Here is an 18650-nt window from a genome sequence, read left to right on the forward strand (position 1 = left end):
TTTCTCATTACAGGCATTCATTTGCATTAGAATGTTTTATTATTTAAGCTTTTTTGAATAATTGTCGTGTGTGTGTGTGTGTGTGTGTGTGTGTGTGTGTGTGTGTGTGTGTGTGTGTGTGTGTGTGTGTGTGTGTGTGTGTGTGTGTGTGTGTGTGTGTGTGTGTGTGTGTGTGCAATTTGCTCCTCAGGACTCTAACATACATTGTCAGTGAACTTTTAAGAATTTCTTATTCAATACCTACTCAGGTACAACCTCAAGTTGAAATTAAGTGCATTTAGTATGTATTACTTTATGTTTTCATGTTTTCACTCTAAAAAAAATGCTGGGTTGTTTCAACCCATGTTTGGGTCAAATATGGATGAACCCAACCATTGGGTTTAAACATTTATGTTTGGGTTTGACCCGTTTTTGACCCAGACATAAGTAGAAACAACCCAGCATTTTTAGTGTATCAAAAATAACAACAAAAAAACAAGTTATGACAAATTTTGAAAATAATAATAAAAACCCATAAAAATAAAATGTGTAATTTTAGTTTATTTTTTTCTATAGAACTCAACATGAGACAATGTTACACACTCCATCAATATGACAGATTGAACACCTCTAACGGTTACAAATCTCATTAAAAAGATTATTTCAGCAGAAACATACAGAGGTGATAGCCCTCTTTTACAATATGTAAATGAAGTTAATCTCCACACGGGTGAAGTAAAGCGATAGATCACGTGCTCTCAGATTCAGGCATGGGGTAGACTGGTACATTCTATGCGTCATGGCAGCTGCTGCCTACATCAACATTTTATAAAAACAATGTTTTACTTAGATAGAGAAAACAATAAATTCTCTATGTTTTCTTCGATGCGTCTTCACAAGGATGCAATGAATGAAGATCACCAGGGTCTCCAGAGCGCGCGCTCTCCGGTGATCTGACGGCTGTCTTTACGCGCAGGCGCACTGACAGATTTGGGTTGCTGGGTTCTGTCAAAGTGTCCCGTTAAAGGTGATTTGATGTTCTGTTGCTGGCTGTGAAGCGACAGGAATCGCGCGGTCTCCTCTATGCACCTGGAGAAGCCGTCCGCGTAGCTCTGCGCATGCGCGTCTGCGTTTGGAGACGCTGTCAGTGGCCATGTGTTGTTCTTCAGGTAAATGACAGCCATTTCCAGGACATCAGCCTTCTCTAGTTTAGAACAGGGCTGGCTGGCTTTTATCTCGGTTTTTAGAAGAACTTTAAGCTGTTCAATGCATCTGTTGATACGATCTCTGCGCATCTTCTCCACCACTGGTTTCCTAAACTGGGGGAAAAAAGTTAAACGTTTGGTTAGACCGCTGATTGTAAGTAAACACTCTTGTGAAAAGCATTAATTTGGAATGGAAATTAATTCCTAAAAAGGTAGATACCTTTACTTACTTTAGTTTTATCACTGCCCGTCTGAGTCACTTTGCAAACACTTGGAGTCATTCTTGCTGCAGTTTGTGTTCTGTCTGTCACTTGGTCGTAAGTGTGTGCGTTTCTTCTGGTAAACAGTCCCGTTATATACGCGCCTCTCCTGCGTGTCTTATGTTTCCCACACTTTTGAGCCAATCAGAACGTGGCTGAAGGTTCAATAGGAAAAGTTTAAATTAGCCTGATCCTCCTTTTCTGCAAAACAATAGAGCAAAACAGCTGGAGCGTGTGTGTGTGTGTGTGTGTGTGCGTGCGTGCTTGCGCTCGCGCACGCGGTAAATGGAAAGCGTGAAATTGCGGTGTGCACGAGCCTTTGACAGCGTGCTTGGCTGTTCCGGCGGGAAAGTAGATGATCAATGCTGTGAATAGAGATTATGAGAACTTTCAAATGCTTCCCGCTCAAAATCTCCTTCAGAAAAGATCCTGAACAATTATTTGAAGTCCTAACAATGAGTAGATCTTTAGCCCTTAATTAACACACACACACAAACACACACATATATATATATATATATATATATATATATATATATATATATATATATATATATATATATATATGTCTGTCTGTGTGTGTGCGTGTATATTTATATGTGTATAAAAAATATATATATAAATATACACACGATAAAGATATGCATGTAACAGGACGAGTATGTGGTAGTCTATCTATAGCATGCATTATTCTTAAGATATGCAAAACAACAAAACAGACATCGTTTTAATTATAGTTTTGGAATGTCATTTTACATAAAAGTAGGCTATATTAAAGCTGGCTAAACATATATTGTTTTATTTTTCAGATTTCAAATAATATTACAGGTTAACAATGACCAAATGTTTGCATTCAGTATGTATTTGTTTTAGTGTGTTGTATATCATATGTTTTATGCTGCGTTGTCAATGTACATAATGTGAGTGCCTTAAAGGGATAGTTCACCTAAAAATGACAGTTCTGTCATCATTTATTCACCCTGAAGTTGTTCCAAACCTGTATGAATTTCTTTCTTCTGTTAAACACAAAAGAAGTTATTTTAAAAAATGTTGGTAATATGGGAAAAAAATGGCAAAAAATAGACTATGAAAGTCAATAGCTACCATCAACTGCCTGATTACCAAAAATTTTTTTTAAATATCTTCTTTTGTGTTCAACAGAAGAAAGAAACTCATAAAGGTTTGGAACAACTTGAGGGTGAATAAATGATGACAAAATTTCCTTTTTAGGATGAACTATCCCTTTAATGTCAGCTATGCATATTTACATTATTTATTTTACGGCATCACCTTATTTAAGATCAAGAAGAGTTTTAGGACAGTTAAGTGTGCCCCTTTAGGATGAATTATTCTGTTAATCATTGCTCAATATATCCGCAGGAGGGCTGGTCGCCTCATTGAGAGAGCATTACTAATGCAGGGGGGAGTGCGGCACACTTCTATTGGGCCCCATTGAAGAGCTGCTGTGGGAAAGTTGGGACAACACGGGCTCCAGGATTAGACTTTAAAGAGCTCAAAAGCACAGCTGGCTCCTGTGCGCGGGAAAGTGTGGTCAGCAAAGCCCAGCGCTGACAGCCGTTTTGTCCAGCTTTTCACATGCAAGGTTCATGCTCAGTTCACTTGGCTCACTTATGCAGTTGTAAATTGCTTCGGGTAACTATAATGTTATTTTAAACCAATTAGTTGGAGATGCAATCCGTTGACATACTGCGCACGGATAGCAATGCATTCATCAATGAACAGGCGTGTTATGAATCGGCTGGTTCTTATGTTTTACTCAAATTTTAAAAAAAATTAAATTGCAAAATTTGAGTTTGGTTCCATTTCCATTTGAGTTGCAATGCAAACTCAAGAAATGCAAAATATTCTTGAATACAAGTGCATCTCTTGTTCTCTGTGTCTATCAGGAGGAGCTGTGGTTTAGTTAACCCCAAATTCCGTTCCCACACCACTTCCCATCTCCCGCCAAAAATGACTGGTAAAGCCACAATACATTCCATCCCACTCTGTAAAAGGGTCTTTGAATGTGGGCGCCCCCTTGTCCAGCACTCTTCTCATTCTCACACACACACACACACACTCACACACAGTGAGGGAAGCAGATGCTCAGCGCTGTGTGCCCAGTGTGAAGTGTCCCTCTCTTCATAAAAACGGGGACCTGGGAAGCCCCTGACCTCCCCGAGCCGGAGAGGAATTCGGGTCATGATGTGAGAGACATTCCAGCATCACATGCTCTGGCATTCACTGCACAAACGCATGAAAAGATGCAGTTAGAGCGGGAAACTGTGACATTGTCCAATACCTTCTGCCCCATTGAAACCCCTGAAGTCTTGCCAGGGTGTTTGTGGTCATTAAAACAAACAATAACAAAAAGAAGGAAAAAAGGACATTTTTATTTTTTACCATGAAAACAGTTGTTGAATTGTGAATTCTCCTTTGGCATAGTAAGACACTATTCAATTTATTTATTTATTTATTTATTTATTTGAAATATAAATGTAAAAAAATTGATATAATTCATTTTTAATGTATTTAATGATTTGGATATTTTTTATTATTATTATAAAAATATATATAATAAAAAGGAAATATTTAAAATTAAATGAATATAGATTTTTTTGTATTAAAAAATAAATAATTTGAACAGCTTTGAATAAACTGAATGATTTTTAATTATATAATTAATTATTAATTTATTTAATGATTTGGATATTTTTTATTATTATCATAAAAATATATATAATAAAATTTTATATTTAAAATTTTTATAATGTAGAATTTTTTGTCATAAAAATAAATAATTTGAACAGCTTTGAATAAACTGAATGATTTTTAATTATATAATTAATTTTTTATTTATTTAGTGATTTGGATATTTTTTTATTATTATAAAAATATATATAATAAAAATTTACTATTTAAAATTAAAATAATCTAGAATTTTTTGTATTAAAAATAAATAATTTGAACAGCTTTGAATAAACTGAATGATTTTTAATTATATATATATATATATATATATATATATATATATATATATATACATTATTTGAATTTTAAATATTATTATTTTTTTAAATTTAATATTTAAAATTAAAATAATGTAGATATATATATATATAATTAAAAATCATTCAGTTTATTCAACAGTTATTCAGTTTATTCAAATTATTTGTTTTTAATTAAAAAAAATCTATATTAATTTAATTTTAAATATTTCCTTTTTATTATATATATTTTTATAATAATAATAAAAAACATATAGGCTATATTAATCTGTATTAATCTAAATCTATATTATTGTTTTTTATGCATTGCAACCTGTTGTGCTTGAGAGGTTTACAGTGAATGTCTATTTGGATGTAGAAATAATATACTGTGGGATGCAAAACAAAATCTATCCATCTATCTATCTATCTATCTATCTATCTATCTATCTATCTATCTATCTATCTATCCATCTGGAAAACATCTGTCGTTTTTCTGCATGTGAATTGCAACCTGTTGAGACGTTTACAGTGAATGTCCATTTGCATGTATAAATATGCTCCGACATGCAGAAACGTGTTGTGCACACACGCTTCATGTTTGTTTGTGGTTGTGGGATTGTGCGCAGATCAATCTCTCGTCAGGAGCGCGTATACCTGCAGCTTTGAGGTGTGTGTGGGAGAGCGAGAGGCTTTGTGTGTGCAAGCAGAGGACCAGATGGTCTATTGAGAGAGGGAATAATGAGGCCCGCTGGATCAGTGGCAGCAGGGTGGGGTGGCTCGCTCAATGGGACTGAAGTGTGGGAAACAGACACACACCACAGCTCTCACACATTCCTCACTGAGAGACCTGCATCGGCCCTGCAGCTGGACACAACGACTGTTTGTGTGTCACACTGTTTGTGTCTTATTATGGCACCAGTGCCTTTATTCCTCTGAATGATGAGAGGGTCTATGGTGGAATGAAGGCTAGTCATTCTTTAAACTATCAGTGTCATCTGTCAGGATGAGTCACTGTTGAGAAATGTGAGTCTAAGAAGCTGAAGAAAACAGCAAGTTTCCCTCCAAAAAGAACCCATCTGGCATATGGTGTCCATTGATATTGTTGATGATTTGAGTGTAGAGAAAATATTTTTGTATTGGTCCAAAATGAGTGAAATAAAATAAAAAGGTAACTCTTTCTTTTACAGTGTCATGTTACATGTAGTTAGTAATAACTATAAATTATGCATAATTACATGCAACTAAGCCTAAACAAAACCCTAATCCTAACATGTAACCAATAAAAAGTTCAATTCAATTATAACATTAAGCAAAATATGAAATTGAAGATACAGCAGTACCTCTGTGATATCGATTTATTTTAGTACTATTTACAAAAGTAGAGCAGATTTTTAGGATTTTTTAAAAATCAATCAATATCATTGTATTTTATTCATTTAATTAAATTAAAATAATGATATCTATTATTCCTTTTGCTTCACAATAATTATAAAATAAAGGAATCTTTTTCCACATAGCTCTCTTCTTTTATTTCATATTTTTATTAAATTTTATCATTGTAGTTTATTAATTTATAATTAGTGCTGTCAAATCGATTTAATCACAATTAATTTGGTATATATATATATATATATATATATATATATATATATGTGTGTCTATATATATATATATATATATATATATATATACACACAAACATGCACACACATATAATATATTTATAATATATATATATAATAAATATCATAAACAAACTTTTATGTGTTAGATGTGATTAATCGATTTGACAGCCCTATTATATATATATATATGCTATATATATATATATATATATATATTTAAATTTACTCATTTAGCAGTTTATATAGTTTATATATATATAAAAGCAAGGGTATTTATGGTTTTTATTCTCATTATCTTTTTACAATGCAAAAAATAAAGATTAATATCAAAATCATTTGTGTTTTATTATGATAATGTTCAGTTGTTTAATTATTTTTTTTTAAAGAAATTCCACATTCAATCGGTCACTGTCAGGGTTGCACCTCTGCTGCAGATGTTTCTGCACATGCTCATGATGTTGGGACGTGTGCGGCAGGGCTGGCGTGACGAGGGCGAGTACGAGCAGGTGATGTGAGCCGAGGCTGGCGAGAACACACACGCGTCCCGCGGCCTCTGATCTGAACAGCAGTTCAAAGGGTGTTTGTGGAGGGACAGAGGAGGGGCTCCAGCTATTGACTCCAGAACGTGTGAGCAGGAGCCAGCCTGGGTTTCCCACACTATCTGTCCATTTATTACCCAAAATTCTCTCAGGGCGGGAGGGGGGCCTGGAACAATAGAAGTGTGCCATCGTTGAGAGCACGGGATAATTGCACTTAATTGACATTCGCAGTGAATGCATTCTGGTCAGTGTGTGAGGATTGAAGAAGTTTGTTGGAGCCATCACAAATAATATTTTCTTTTAATTTACCTGTGTGCATAAATGTGCATGTATTTATATTTTTGAAGTAGAACAACTGAAATGGTATTATAAGTGTAATCTATTTGTGCTAAAAGATCATTTTTCATTCAGCAAGCTGTACAGGATCTGTCCTTACGCGATAAGGTGTGCGACGTCTTATCTATATGTCCTTAGCATCCCTTGGGAAATTATCATGTGTCTACAGTCCCCATCTGCAGAAGTCTTATCAGTGAGCAGCGATGTTCCCAGGTAATAAAAGTACAGCAACCTGCCTGTGTTGTGTTCGGTGTGTGGAAGACTATTCCCTCTGTGGGAGCCCTGAGGCCAGTTAACCATGAAATAATTGATGCCTCTTCTATTGTTGAGGACGCCTCACCCACTGGCCTCAGAGTGTGGGAAAGCTAATCCTGACTGGGACTCATGGCTTTGTAATGCTAATGAGCTCCTATAAATAGAGGAGCACGAACCCTCATTCCCAACACAACCGACTTGCTCTCCTCAGAGAAATATCTCTCCATCTGAAAGAATGGCTCCAACTTACTCGAATGACTACTCCAAACTCTCCAACAAGGAGAAACATAAAGTATGTATTCTTTACCACTTAAAAATCAATTGTTTTTCTTTTATTCTGCTATGAATTTTTATCAAATGAAGCAAAGAACTAAGCAAATGTCTCTTTCCTTCAACAGTTAAGAAAACCTGCAGTGGAAAAGATGCGCAGAGATCGCATCAACAGCTGCATCGAGCAGCTCAAATCCATGCTGGAGAAGGAGTTCCAGCAGCAGGACCCGAACACCAAACTGGAGAAAGCTGATATCCTGGAGATGACGGTGGTCTTCCTGAAACAGCAGCTGCAGAACAAGACTTCGGCTCCACAGAAAGCCCACTTTGACGGCTATTCCCAGTGTTGGAGGGAAACCATGAGCTTCCTATCGGTCAACTCCAAGGCGGACGCTGTACGTCAACATCTGAACCACTGCCAAGAAGCCCAGAGATCAGCTAAAGACCTCATTCACTCGTCTCCAGCTTCCCATCAGCCCACCAAGGTGAAGCAGGAACCATGTGCCCACAGACCGCTCTGGAGACCCTGGTAGAGACTCCAAGATCACAGACTTTCACATGAAAACTAGATGGTGGTTTTACCATCTCTTATGTTGTAGGAGATAAACATTTCCATATTTCTATGTTTCATTGCAAACATATGTTCAGTCGCTTCATAATGAAGTTTCGATTGTTTTATTCTTAATAAGATTTTCTGTGCTATTATTAGCATGACATTTACCTTGAGTATGTCTAAAGGCTTTCTTTCCCCAGTTCTAATGTTGTTTGGCTTGCAAACAGGGATATTGCTCAGAATCTGAGCTCTTTGTAAGGTCCTGATGGACGGTCATTTGATACAGCCTTTTGTGAATGCTACAGAAAAACAACATTTGTTCTTGTGATGGCACTCCGGTGCATTGAAACATTGTAGACACTGTGTGTCTAACATTGCATTTAATAAAAGCAGTTAATTACTAAAAATCCTTTGAATTCATTCTTTCTTTCATTCACGTGTATATATATTGTCCTAAATAAATGGCAATGAAGTTCCCACATAAACATTCACAATATTATGCTGAAAAGAGTGTACAGTTCTGTTCAGCACTGAGCAAATTGTAATAGAAATATTTGAATGCATTAGATATATTTATAGTATTGCACACAGCTAAATAATCATGTAGAATGATAATTAGCCTCACATCTCAATGGTTTTTATCACTTCAATATCTGTAGGTATGTTTGCAAACACCTGAACATGTTTAAGACATAGTAGCAAAAAAAGTATCATCATTCAGGGTTGGTTAACGAAAACCATAAAAACATATTTGTTACTTTGAAATAAGGAATAATGTTACCTAAAATAAAATATAAACTTTTTTATATATATATAACTATAAACTTATAAATACATACTTATTAACATTTTATTTTAGCTAACCCATTTCTCATTTTCATTTAAGTTTAAATTTATATACTAAAATAAGTCAAACTAAAAAAACTTAAAAAAACATTATGACAAAAACAAAAAATACTTAAACTTTAACTACAATTAAAATGAAAAATGAAAATTGAATGCATAAAAATAAACATTTGCATAGTTGCATTGAGGTATGGTAAGATTAAATATTAAATAATTGAGTACAAAATGGTTTCATATTCGAAAGTTGCTGACCTCCAACCTCAGAAACACATGTTGAGTTTAAAAGAGTGAAACTTTTTTAATTATATGCAAGACTGATGCATTTCTTTATTCAACAAATTGTTTTAATGTAACATTTTTGTGTCATTAAAATATTCTAGGGTAGCCCACCGCAGGTTTCTTATCTCCTAACATGATTTTATCACCTATAAACACTATATGCTGGAGTTCGGACTGATGACACACAGACGTGCTCCATTTACAATCCTTTGTCCTCATGGGTCTGAAGCGTCTGATGCTTTCCCACACTCATGGGCCAATCACAAGGCTGTCTGAAACACTTGATAACATCAGCAGCTTGGACCTGAAGAGGACAAGAGGAGGAGGAGGGCGATCCTGAAAGGGGATCTATCAGATAATGTGTGTGTGTGTGTGTGTTCACTAGAGGTGTGCCGTCTCCTGATTACACTGCCTGACACCCTCAGAAACCAAAGGATTCCCGCTCCTGTAAACTCAACGGAGGCACATGGCCATCCTGACGTCTACTGTATTTGTCCTACAGTCCCATAAAATGCGTCTCACCTTCAGTGTATGCGGTGAGAAAAGTGTGTCAGCACTTTAAATACTTCTAGCCACATCCTCAAATCTCAGCAAAAAATTCTGAACTTTGCTTTATTTAATAAAGTATAAAATTGCATGTAATTGCATTCATGCATACTAAAGTATAATTGCATGTAAGTGTAAAAATTATCAAATGACGTACAAGTAAATTTCATGAACAGTTCATAACAAAAGTATTTGAAAATGTAATTATGCTTACATATAATTTACACCTAAAAGATTTTATTTAAATTAAATACTTTAGCTGGAATATAAAATGCATAGCTATAACCTGTCATGGTTATATATTTTGTTGTATTTTTTTTTATTTAAAAATATGTTTTTTAGTTATATATTCTTTTTCATGTTTGTCTTCATTTTAGTATGTTAATTGTTCCGAAGCCATATTTCCACCTTGTAGAAAATAAAGTTTCTGAAGTATAAAGAACTTTAAAACTCGCATGACCTGTAACAATACATCACTTCAAGTTTGCAACAAGTAGATTCAAACAACAAGTGAATGGCTGTTTCCCAGGGGGCTCAGGTTTGAATTAGGGGCAATAGAAGGGAAGGGTCAGGATTCACACCACCATACCTAATGGATGATTTAGTACGGCACACTTCCTTAATGTTGGATCTGAAACGGGAGCCAGAGTCGCGGGTGTGGGAAATCCTGGGAGAAGCCGGCCCCACACATGATGGGAGAACGCCCCCCCCCCCGCCCCCACCCCACCCCCACCCCCCCCCCCCACACACACACACACACACACACCAGCTGTCTGATGAAACCAGAGCTGACAGCACACAGTGCCTATTATCAAGGGTTTCAGAGTACAAACACCAACATTAAGCCTCTGCGTTCTTTCTCACACACTGAACTCTATAATCATGCTCCTGATACACACTCAACTAATACAGGCACACTGATTACATTATTTCAAAAAAAAAAAAAAAAAACAATGCTTAAAGGGCATAGGGTATTTGTTATCATCCTGATCATCAAATATAGATATTTCTAAAGTTATATTGGCTGCTACGTCACTGACGGTGAACATGATTTCAACAAGTGCAATGTGAATATTTCAATCACCCAATCAGATTTGAGAAACAAGTTTACAGTTTATGTCAAGCTTAGGCTTACAAACAGGATTAGGTGCTTCTACATCAGTGTTATTCATCTACGTCCCTCTGATTTTAGGGGTGACTTACGGGTAGGGTTAAGTTTAGGCGTAGGGATAGTGATAGGACTGAAATTATTGTACTTGGCAAAATCCTGGTGACCCATTCCTGACGCATGGTTTTACACTCATTTAATAGTCAAAATAAGGGATTGTTATTGTAAGAATATACCTAGATAGATTGATCCACACTTTAACTCTGAAAGAGTTTGTCTTTCAGGTAAAAGTGTAAATGGACTCCCATTAGCTGAGAATGAGACCACTTGACAACCAAAAGTCTATTAATAATTTGTATATATTTATTATAAACTTACAATATACTTCAGTTTGATTATTAAAAATCAAATTAATCAATAAAATCAACACAAGCTTCAGAATCAGTTGAAATGCTGTAATGATATGCAGTATTTAAGGTCAATGTAACAAGTGAAGCAGGTGCTCTGTGAATGCTGTGGTTTTACCTGTTCTCAGGCTTTCACACACACACACACACACACAAACACACACACACACACACACACACACACACACACACACACACACACACACACACACACACACACACACACACACACACACACACACACACACAGCTGGCTCATGGCATAATGTGGACCCCGATCACACGCCCCGACGCTCCTGGAGCTGGTGGAGCCGCAGAGACACACGGCTTCCCACACTTCTGTATTCATCACATTAAACCCTCACACAATAGAAGTGTGTCTGTTCCCACAGGGCTCGACTAACTAGGCTTCTGGGGGGAAGTGACGTTATTACATTTTTGTTTTGATTATATACAGTATTTACTCACTAAATGTTTTGTGAGCATTTCTGAAATGCTTTTTAATATTTTTTTGGCGTAAAGTGTCTGGAGAAGCTACATTCAAACGCACTATTTTTAAATAGTTCAATTAATGTATTTTTCTAAAGTGCAAGTGAATATTGATTTATAGAATACTTTGACAAAAGTATAAACTCATTAAATCCATTGTATGTTTTTGATACAGCATACAGTAAATATTTTCTACAAATCTTCATTGCTACATAATTGTTTATGAATGTGTTTCAGTGATGTATATATTTCCATGTGAAATGCCTTCGGAAGCTATACTTTTTTTCTTTTTCTTTTTTTAAATATCTACTTTAAAATAAAACTGTTTCTATATTATTACATCAACATGGATTAAAAATGAAAATTCTTGTTTTTGTCAAAACATTTTACACCCAACTATAAATTTAGTTAGTGAATACAGTAAATATTTTCCACAAATCTCCATTGCTAATCTGAGTGTGAGAACATCACGATCCCGAGTCCTCATGCCCTCGATGATTCTCCCTCGCCTGACCCTCCAGATGGCACTAGAGACCCCCCCCCCCCCCCCACACACACACACACACACACACACACACACACACACACACACACACACACACACACCTGTCCACTAAAGAGCTCAATTAAAAGACCTCGGACCAATGCAAATTATGGCAAGCCTATTGTTCCATTTTTCCAGCTCTCTGATTGGCTGGATGCAGATATGCTTTGGTATAAAAGTGGGCTAGATCGAGGGTCTTGTGTGGCATTTGGTTTTGCGACTGAAAAAGAGCTTCAGATATTTAATCTCTTGCACCACTGAAACTCAAACATGCCTGCCTACATGGACATCACCCCTCAAGACAACGCTCACTATGCCAGGTAAGAAAGGAACAGAAATACTTGCAATAGCTCAAAAAATAAAATAAAATAGAAAATAGATCAATAAATTTTACTGCTCATTCCATTTGATCTCAATGGTATATGCTCGCAAACAATGACACTAAAGATGTTCTCTTTTGAATTTCAGGTGCAAACTGTACAGCTTGGAGAGAAAATGTTTCAGCAAAGTGGAGAAACTGAAATCTTCTTTCGAAGAGCACCTCCATAACGGTATTCCTGCATCCGACATTTTGGAGAAGACCGTGTCCTTCTTCAGCTCGAAAAAGGCCTTAATCTTCCCGAGCGGCTACTCCAGGTGTTCTCGAGAGATTCTGCGTCTTTCTCCCGGTCCAGATCAAGATCTGACGCCATTGTTCTGAAGTGAACATCCATCACAGACTGACCTGCAAATGAAAAGGCTCAACAAGTCAAGCACTTGATGTGATCTGATCTTATGTGTTAGCACATCTACCTCAGAGGAAAATAGCACTTGTTTGCTTGTTCTCTCTTAAAGTACTTTGAATAAGTATTTGCAGACTTTGTAAAGGCAAGAATATCATCTGAAGCTGTGCATTGATTGTGATGCACATTAGCTTGTGGGAACCACCAGGCGGAGGATGCGTTGTGTGCATATATAGATATTACTGTATTTTTCTCTTGAAGAGAAATGTACTGAATGAATGTTTTTAGAACTGTTTGTCATGCTCTCTTTTGGAGGACATGCACAAAAAAGAACTTTATTTCATTTTTAAAGATACAGTGTATCATTTGATTACATTTGTGATGATTGTTTTTAATCAGTTGTGTAATGCTCTCAAATGTTTCTATAAAATAAATGATTTTGATTGCATTAATGTCATCCTGTGATTTTTATGGTGAACCTGACAAATGTTTATTTGAATTGGAGCAGTCAAAAAAAAACATACCCACTAAAAAGCTTCTAAAAGCTTTTTGCTTTTTTTGCGCAAATTTTAGGGTATTAGTGTGTCTGTGTTACCTGTAATTATAAATGTCAAAGGTTTACCAAACCACTAATTTACCTATTGATTACATTTACATGGATAGGAGACAGATAACATGCCTATGTCCTGCAGTGAGACAAATTAGCATTTAAAAGTATTTAAGGCGTGTAGGAAACGGTGGAAAAGGTCACAGAATTCAAAAGATGCAAATTTTAAGCCATACAGTTTATTTATATAAATGGCAATGCCTATATACTTAACTAACAATGAGCAATTCATTTGTTACAGTATTTATTAATCTATTTTAATGTTAGTTAATAAAAATACAGTCATTCATTATTTGTTTTATGTTAGTTCACAGTGCATTAACTAATGTTAACAAATACAACTTTTTTAGTAATGTAGTAATTTTAATAATGTATTAGTGAAAGTTGAAATTAACATTAATTAATAAATGCTGTACAAGAATTGTCCATTAGTTCATGTTAACTAAAGTAGTTAACTAATGTAATGAAATGTTATTGTAAAGTGTTGCCAATTATTTTCATTGTTAATCTGGCTAGTTTTATACCTAGACATTATTACAAAATTTAATGTTTCCTATTATTCTTCCATCCAACATACACACTACTCAAAAGGACTTATAGCTGACATAAACTTTTTGTTTTTAAGGTGAGTTTGTGGCAAGTCAAACCGTTTTATGGTTGAAGAGGACAGCTAAGCTAATGCTAATGATGAGAGTGAAAGTCCCTGAGGACACGACGGACAGGTGTGTGAACGCCGATAAAGAGGACACACACACTTCTATTGTTCCGTAAGGATCCATTCAGAGCTGAGTGTGGGAAAACCCCAGTAGCTTCTGCTCTCAGTGCATTTGTATAAAGACAATGAGCTTCTGAATGAGTTCATGTACACATGCTGAAGCCTATTAGGCTATGATTTTTAAAGCCTATCATTTAAAATATAGCTTCTCAAATATAAGGCTGGACACATCTGGTCAAAACAGTCGAGCTATATAAATGCAATGCAGACATATGCTTTGGTGAAACATGAAAGCCAATGAACAGAATTTTTGCAATAATGCATCAAACTTTTTTATTTTAGTTCTCCAATATTTTACCAGTTTATTTAACTGATAGTCTTTTTTTGCATCATCATCATCCAGTCGGGCCGTTTCCCTCCAGATGGTTGGTGACGTCAGGAAGAACAGAGTCTTCAGCGGCACTAATGCTTCATTCAGGACTCTCGATGCTTTTGTGCTCCATTGATGTGAAGACAGAGAGTCAGTGTGGGAACCTCATATGAGATCTACTCACACTGACCAGCACACACACACACACACACACACACACACACGCGCGCACACACACACACACACACACACACGCACTGCTGCTTCATCATCAGGCTGTGGCGTCGGTGCAGCAATTATAATGCTGAAGGTCATATACTAAAATATGATTCATGAATTAGAAAATGTTGAGCATCTAGAGATGTGAGAAGACATGCTGTTTTCTTTAAAGACCTTAATTTTGCACACAACTGCTAGTAGCTCCCAATTATGCTTGTAGATTGCTCAATTAAAACAAGAAAACTGCTTAAATAATTAAAACAAGAAAACTGCTTAAATAATTAAAATAATACTCTCAGCTCCCGCTCCCCTGAGACACGAGCTTCGAGCCCCTGATAGAGGATCATTGAGCATGTGGCGGCACACATCCCTCATTGTCTGTTCGAGCTCTTCCATTGGCTCCGAACTGTGAGAAACTCCAACAAGCTCAAGCCTCACACATTCATATGGAGATTTGTGAGTATAAATAGAGGATCTGCAGCCGGTGTGAATCAGACTCGCTCTGCACAGAGATCTACAGCTCAGAGATCCAGACATGACACCTACAATCATCTCAAAGGAGCATCTCCCTCTCAACAACAAGGTACATCACATGATCCTCCTTACAGCAACATTACATCAGCAGCTTTCACGACTCTTCTCCATCACTGCTTATTCCAAGACACTTTCCTGATGCTTTTCTGTCTTGATCTGCAGCTGAGAAAGCCGATAGTGGAGAAGATGCGCAGAGATGGTCTCATCAGCAGCTCAAGTGTCTTCTGGCTCCAGAGTTCCTGATTCCCAGCTGGAGAAAGCAGAAATCCTGGAGATGATGGTTTTCCTGAGAAACCAGCGGCAGCATCTACAGAAACACTTCCTCCATCCATCAGCCTCACAAAGGCATTGATTTATCCTGTAGCGCCCTCTGAAGGAACGCAACTCTACATTTGACACCAAGGATGTGGACCACATTTTGGTCCTTTCTGATGTGCAAAGATTGTTATTCTGAGTCAGATTTTATCATTCACATCTGTGTTAGATGTCATTAACAATAACATTTCCGTCACTGGAAATGTATTGTGTATTGTTGAATACATTAATATACACCTTCTATGAAGGCAAATTACATTTTCACTATGGTAAATCTTTGCTTTATGTGAAGTACTAATATCCCATATTGGGAACTGGCTTTGAATATTTTATCAGTATGATAAACGCTCGGTTGTCCTCAGAGGACATTTGATCATATCAATAAATCACACATAAAGGTGGTTCAGTGTTTTTTCTGCCATTAAAATCTTATTAACTCACTTCTGTTGAGTGTGACACCTGTGATGTACGTGTCCTGATGTATTTTCCTTTACTGGAATATCTTAATTGTTGAGTATCTTGACATTTAAGCTCGAACAGTTTCTGTTATGCTTTAGCAAGACCCCTCATGTGGAGGAATGTTAATGATGATTTGTGGTAAATCATTTTTCACATCTTTTGTAAAGTTTATTAATATTTGATGTGAGTTCCAATATGCGTTTAATGTGTTTTGGAGATCTCTTCATGCAAATGCTGTGATATGTTATCAACGATTTATTTGCATTAATGATGACATCATGACATCACAAAATAAATTAAAAAAAGTCAAATGTACTTTCTGCTGTGGCGTTCCTCTCTGTCATGGAATTGAGTTGTCTTCTTTATAGTGGAATTATAATGAAGAAGAAAAAATGAATATATATATAGGCTATATATATATATATAAAAATTCTTCATATATATATATATATATATATATATATATATATATATATGATAAATGTCATCTAAAAACCAAAAATTACCTCTTCATGGAATAATTGTATATGTACAGCAAGAATTGAAAATCTTAAAGTTTAGTTTTAATCATATTTTCAGATTATGCTCTCTTGCACAGACTTTTTGTAAATATTCTCATCAAAATAGCTTCTAAGACGTAAAAAAGATCAGGATAGATGTATAGATGTAATTATTTTAATTTTGAATTAGATCCCTCTGGAAAATTATGCCGATTAATTCCTGAACATTTGATAATTTAATTCTTCTATAGAAAAACTACTTAAAGTGACAGATATATTTTGCTCATTGCTCAAATTTGAATAATAATAAATCATTTTGTGAAAGGAAACTGTAAACAAACTGATGTTTTAATTTCACATATTTATTCCTGGTAAATATATATTATTTTATCTTCAAAATATAAAAGGACAGAAAGGTATAACAACTGGCTATTTGAGTCATGTTGCACAGGTATTAGATTGATTCATATTTCCTGCATTAGGGAACAAACTAACGGCCAGTTTGATCAGGTTAAGACATTTGGAGACGTGTGTCTGTGGGTTTCAGAAGGACACACGTCTATTGTTGTGTAATTGAATTGAGTGAATGAAGAGAGCGTGAGAGAGAGAACTCACTCAAAGACCATCAGAGACAATAGACCTCAAGTAAGAGACCAGGGGTCAGAGGTCAACATGAATGGACTATAACTTTACACTATATAATCTCTCTCTATATATACAAATATTATACATTTTAAAATGAAAAGGATCAAATCAAATACTTTATTTTAAGAAATTAGTCGTCAGATTCATGAAAAAATGTATGCTTATTGTAACAAGTTTTGAGCAGCAGAGGCGTGAGAAAGCTTGTAGGGAATCTGTCCTGCATTAAGACTCATTATCATGTGAATAGACACACTTCTATTGTTGTGTTTGTGTCTCAGTGTGAAAAACTCTGGAGAACAGAGTCACAGTTCTAGTGTCATCAGCATCCTAAACCCAAACACAACCTCAATAATACACACACACACACAAGGGAGTCGACACACTTATGGATATTTACACACATGCATGATGCATTTACATGATGTCATTCATGATGTCATCAGCAGTGTGACCAGAATCCAGCACTATCACGATTTATTTTCCGTTATGCATCATGAACTTTTACATTCACTAAGCTTTTGCATCAGGTACTTAAGAAACTTTTGACATCTAAATGCAAACGCAACTAAAATCTTATTTGATTTTAAAAAAAAAGCATTAAAAAAGTTTTTTTTTGCATATTCCATTCTAAATTTATATAAGGAAAATTGCATGTTTGCAAGAGAATAATTGTGATCAGAAAGTGTGTGATAACTCCCGGACTCGTTTCCCTCCAGATGGTTGGTGACGTCAGGAAGAACAGAGTCTTCAGCGGCACTAATGCTTCATTCAGGACTCTGGATGCTTTTGTGCTCCATTGATGTGAAGACAGAGAGTCAGTGTGGGAACCTCATATGAGATCTACTCACACTGACCAGCACACACACACACACACACACACATCTGGAGGCCTGGAGTCCGAGACAATAGAGACAATGACGTCTGAATTCCACAACACAACTCTAAAGCTTTAGAAATACTAAAGCTTTATCTATACTAAAAACTCATTTCTTTAAACTGCAGTTTGTATATAAATATTTAGAGCACTGTTTATTGTCCGTGTAAGTGCAACACACATATGGCCAACCAAAACTAACTAAAATAAATAACTAAATAAACACATTTTATATGTGTATATATATATATACAGCTCCTCCACACATGTGTAGAGTGTTAATGAGCGTGTGGTGCTTCAGTGACAGTGATGTGAAGATCAGATCTACAGGTCAAAACTTTCCCAGATTCTCCCCTGAGACACAGAGATAGAGGATTATTGAGCATGTGGCGGCCCACATCCCTCATTGTCTGTTCGAGCTCTTCCATTGGCTCCGAACTGTGAGAAACTCCAACAAGC

The 18650-nt window shown here is 35.9% G+C and overlaps 3 protein-coding genes and 1 long non-coding RNA gene across 4 annotated transcripts; 3 read left to right on the forward strand and 1 right to left on the reverse strand.

Moving 5' to 3' along the window:
* Positions 1–520: 520 nt before the first annotated feature.
* Positions 521–1599, reverse strand: her2 (hairy-related 2). The gene is made up of 2 exons (XM_077204196.1): positions 1415–1599; positions 521–1298 (listed from the first exon to the last, which is right to left on the reverse strand). The coding sequence occupies exons 1-2, from the start codon at positions 1463–1465 to the stop codon at positions 897–899; spliced, it is 453 nt and encodes a 150-aa protein (XP_077060311.1). The 5' UTR covers positions 1466–1599; the 3' UTR covers positions 521–896.
* A 5688-nt stretch (positions 1600–7287) lies between these two features.
* Positions 7288–8419, forward strand: her15.1 (hairy and enhancer of split-related 15, tandem duplicate 1). Its single transcript, XM_077204195.1, has 2 exons — positions 7288–7481; positions 7588–8419. The coding sequence occupies exons 1-2, from the start codon at positions 7425–7427 to the stop codon at positions 7990–7992; spliced, it is 462 nt and encodes a 153-aa protein (XP_077060310.1). The 5' UTR covers positions 7288–7424; the 3' UTR covers positions 7993–8419.
* Positions 8420–12432: 4013 nt separating this feature from the next.
* LOC143712140 (uncharacterized) lies at positions 12433–13399 on the forward strand. Its single transcript, XM_077204343.1, has 2 exons — positions 12433–12551; positions 12700–13399. Exons 1-2 carry the CDS (start codon positions 12502–12504, stop codon positions 12929–12931), a joined length of 282 nt encoding a protein of 93 aa, XP_077060458.1. The 5' UTR covers positions 12433–12501; the 3' UTR covers positions 12932–13399.
* A 1955-nt stretch (positions 13400–15354) lies between these two features.
* On the forward strand, positions 15355–16487 carry LOC143712142 (uncharacterized). The gene is made up of 2 exons (XR_013195011.1): positions 15355–15447; positions 15561–16487. It is a non-coding gene; the product is annotated as an uncharacterized LOC143712142 (long non-coding RNA).
* Positions 16488–18650: the final 2163 nt, after the last annotated feature.

The sequence above is a fragment of the Siphateles boraxobius genome, unplaced genomic scaffold (assembly GCF_051911475.1).
Source record: "Siphateles boraxobius isolate OS27281-9 unplaced genomic scaffold, OSU_SipBor_1 5, whole genome shotgun sequence".
NCBI classification, from domain to species: domain Eukaryota; kingdom Metazoa; phylum Chordata; class Actinopteri; order Cypriniformes; family Leuciscidae; genus Siphateles; species Siphateles boraxobius.

Coding starts and splice junctions, on each gene's coding strand:
- her2 (XM_077204196.1), bottom strand. CDS start 1,465: ATGACTCCAAGTGTTTGCAAAGTGACTCAGACGGGCAGTGATAAAACT. Junction 1,299..1,414: donor CGGGCAGTGATAAAACTAAA/GTAAGTAAAGGT, acceptor TTTTTCCCCCAG/TTTAGGAAACCAGTGGTGGA.
- her15.1 (XM_077204195.1), top strand. CDS start 7,425: ATGGCTCCAACTTACTCGAATGACTACTCCAAACTCTCCAACAAGGAG. Junction 7,482..7,587: donor CCAACAAGGAGAAACATAAA/GTATGTATTCTT, acceptor TTCCTTCAACAG/TTAAGAAAACCTGCAGTGGA.
- LOC143712140 (XM_077204343.1), top strand. CDS start 12,502: ATGCCTGCCTACATGGACATCACCCCTCAAGACAACGCTCACTATGCC. Junction 12,552..12,699: donor GACAACGCTCACTATGCCAG/GTAAGAAAGGAA, acceptor TTTGAATTTCAG/GTGCAAACTGTACAGCTTGG.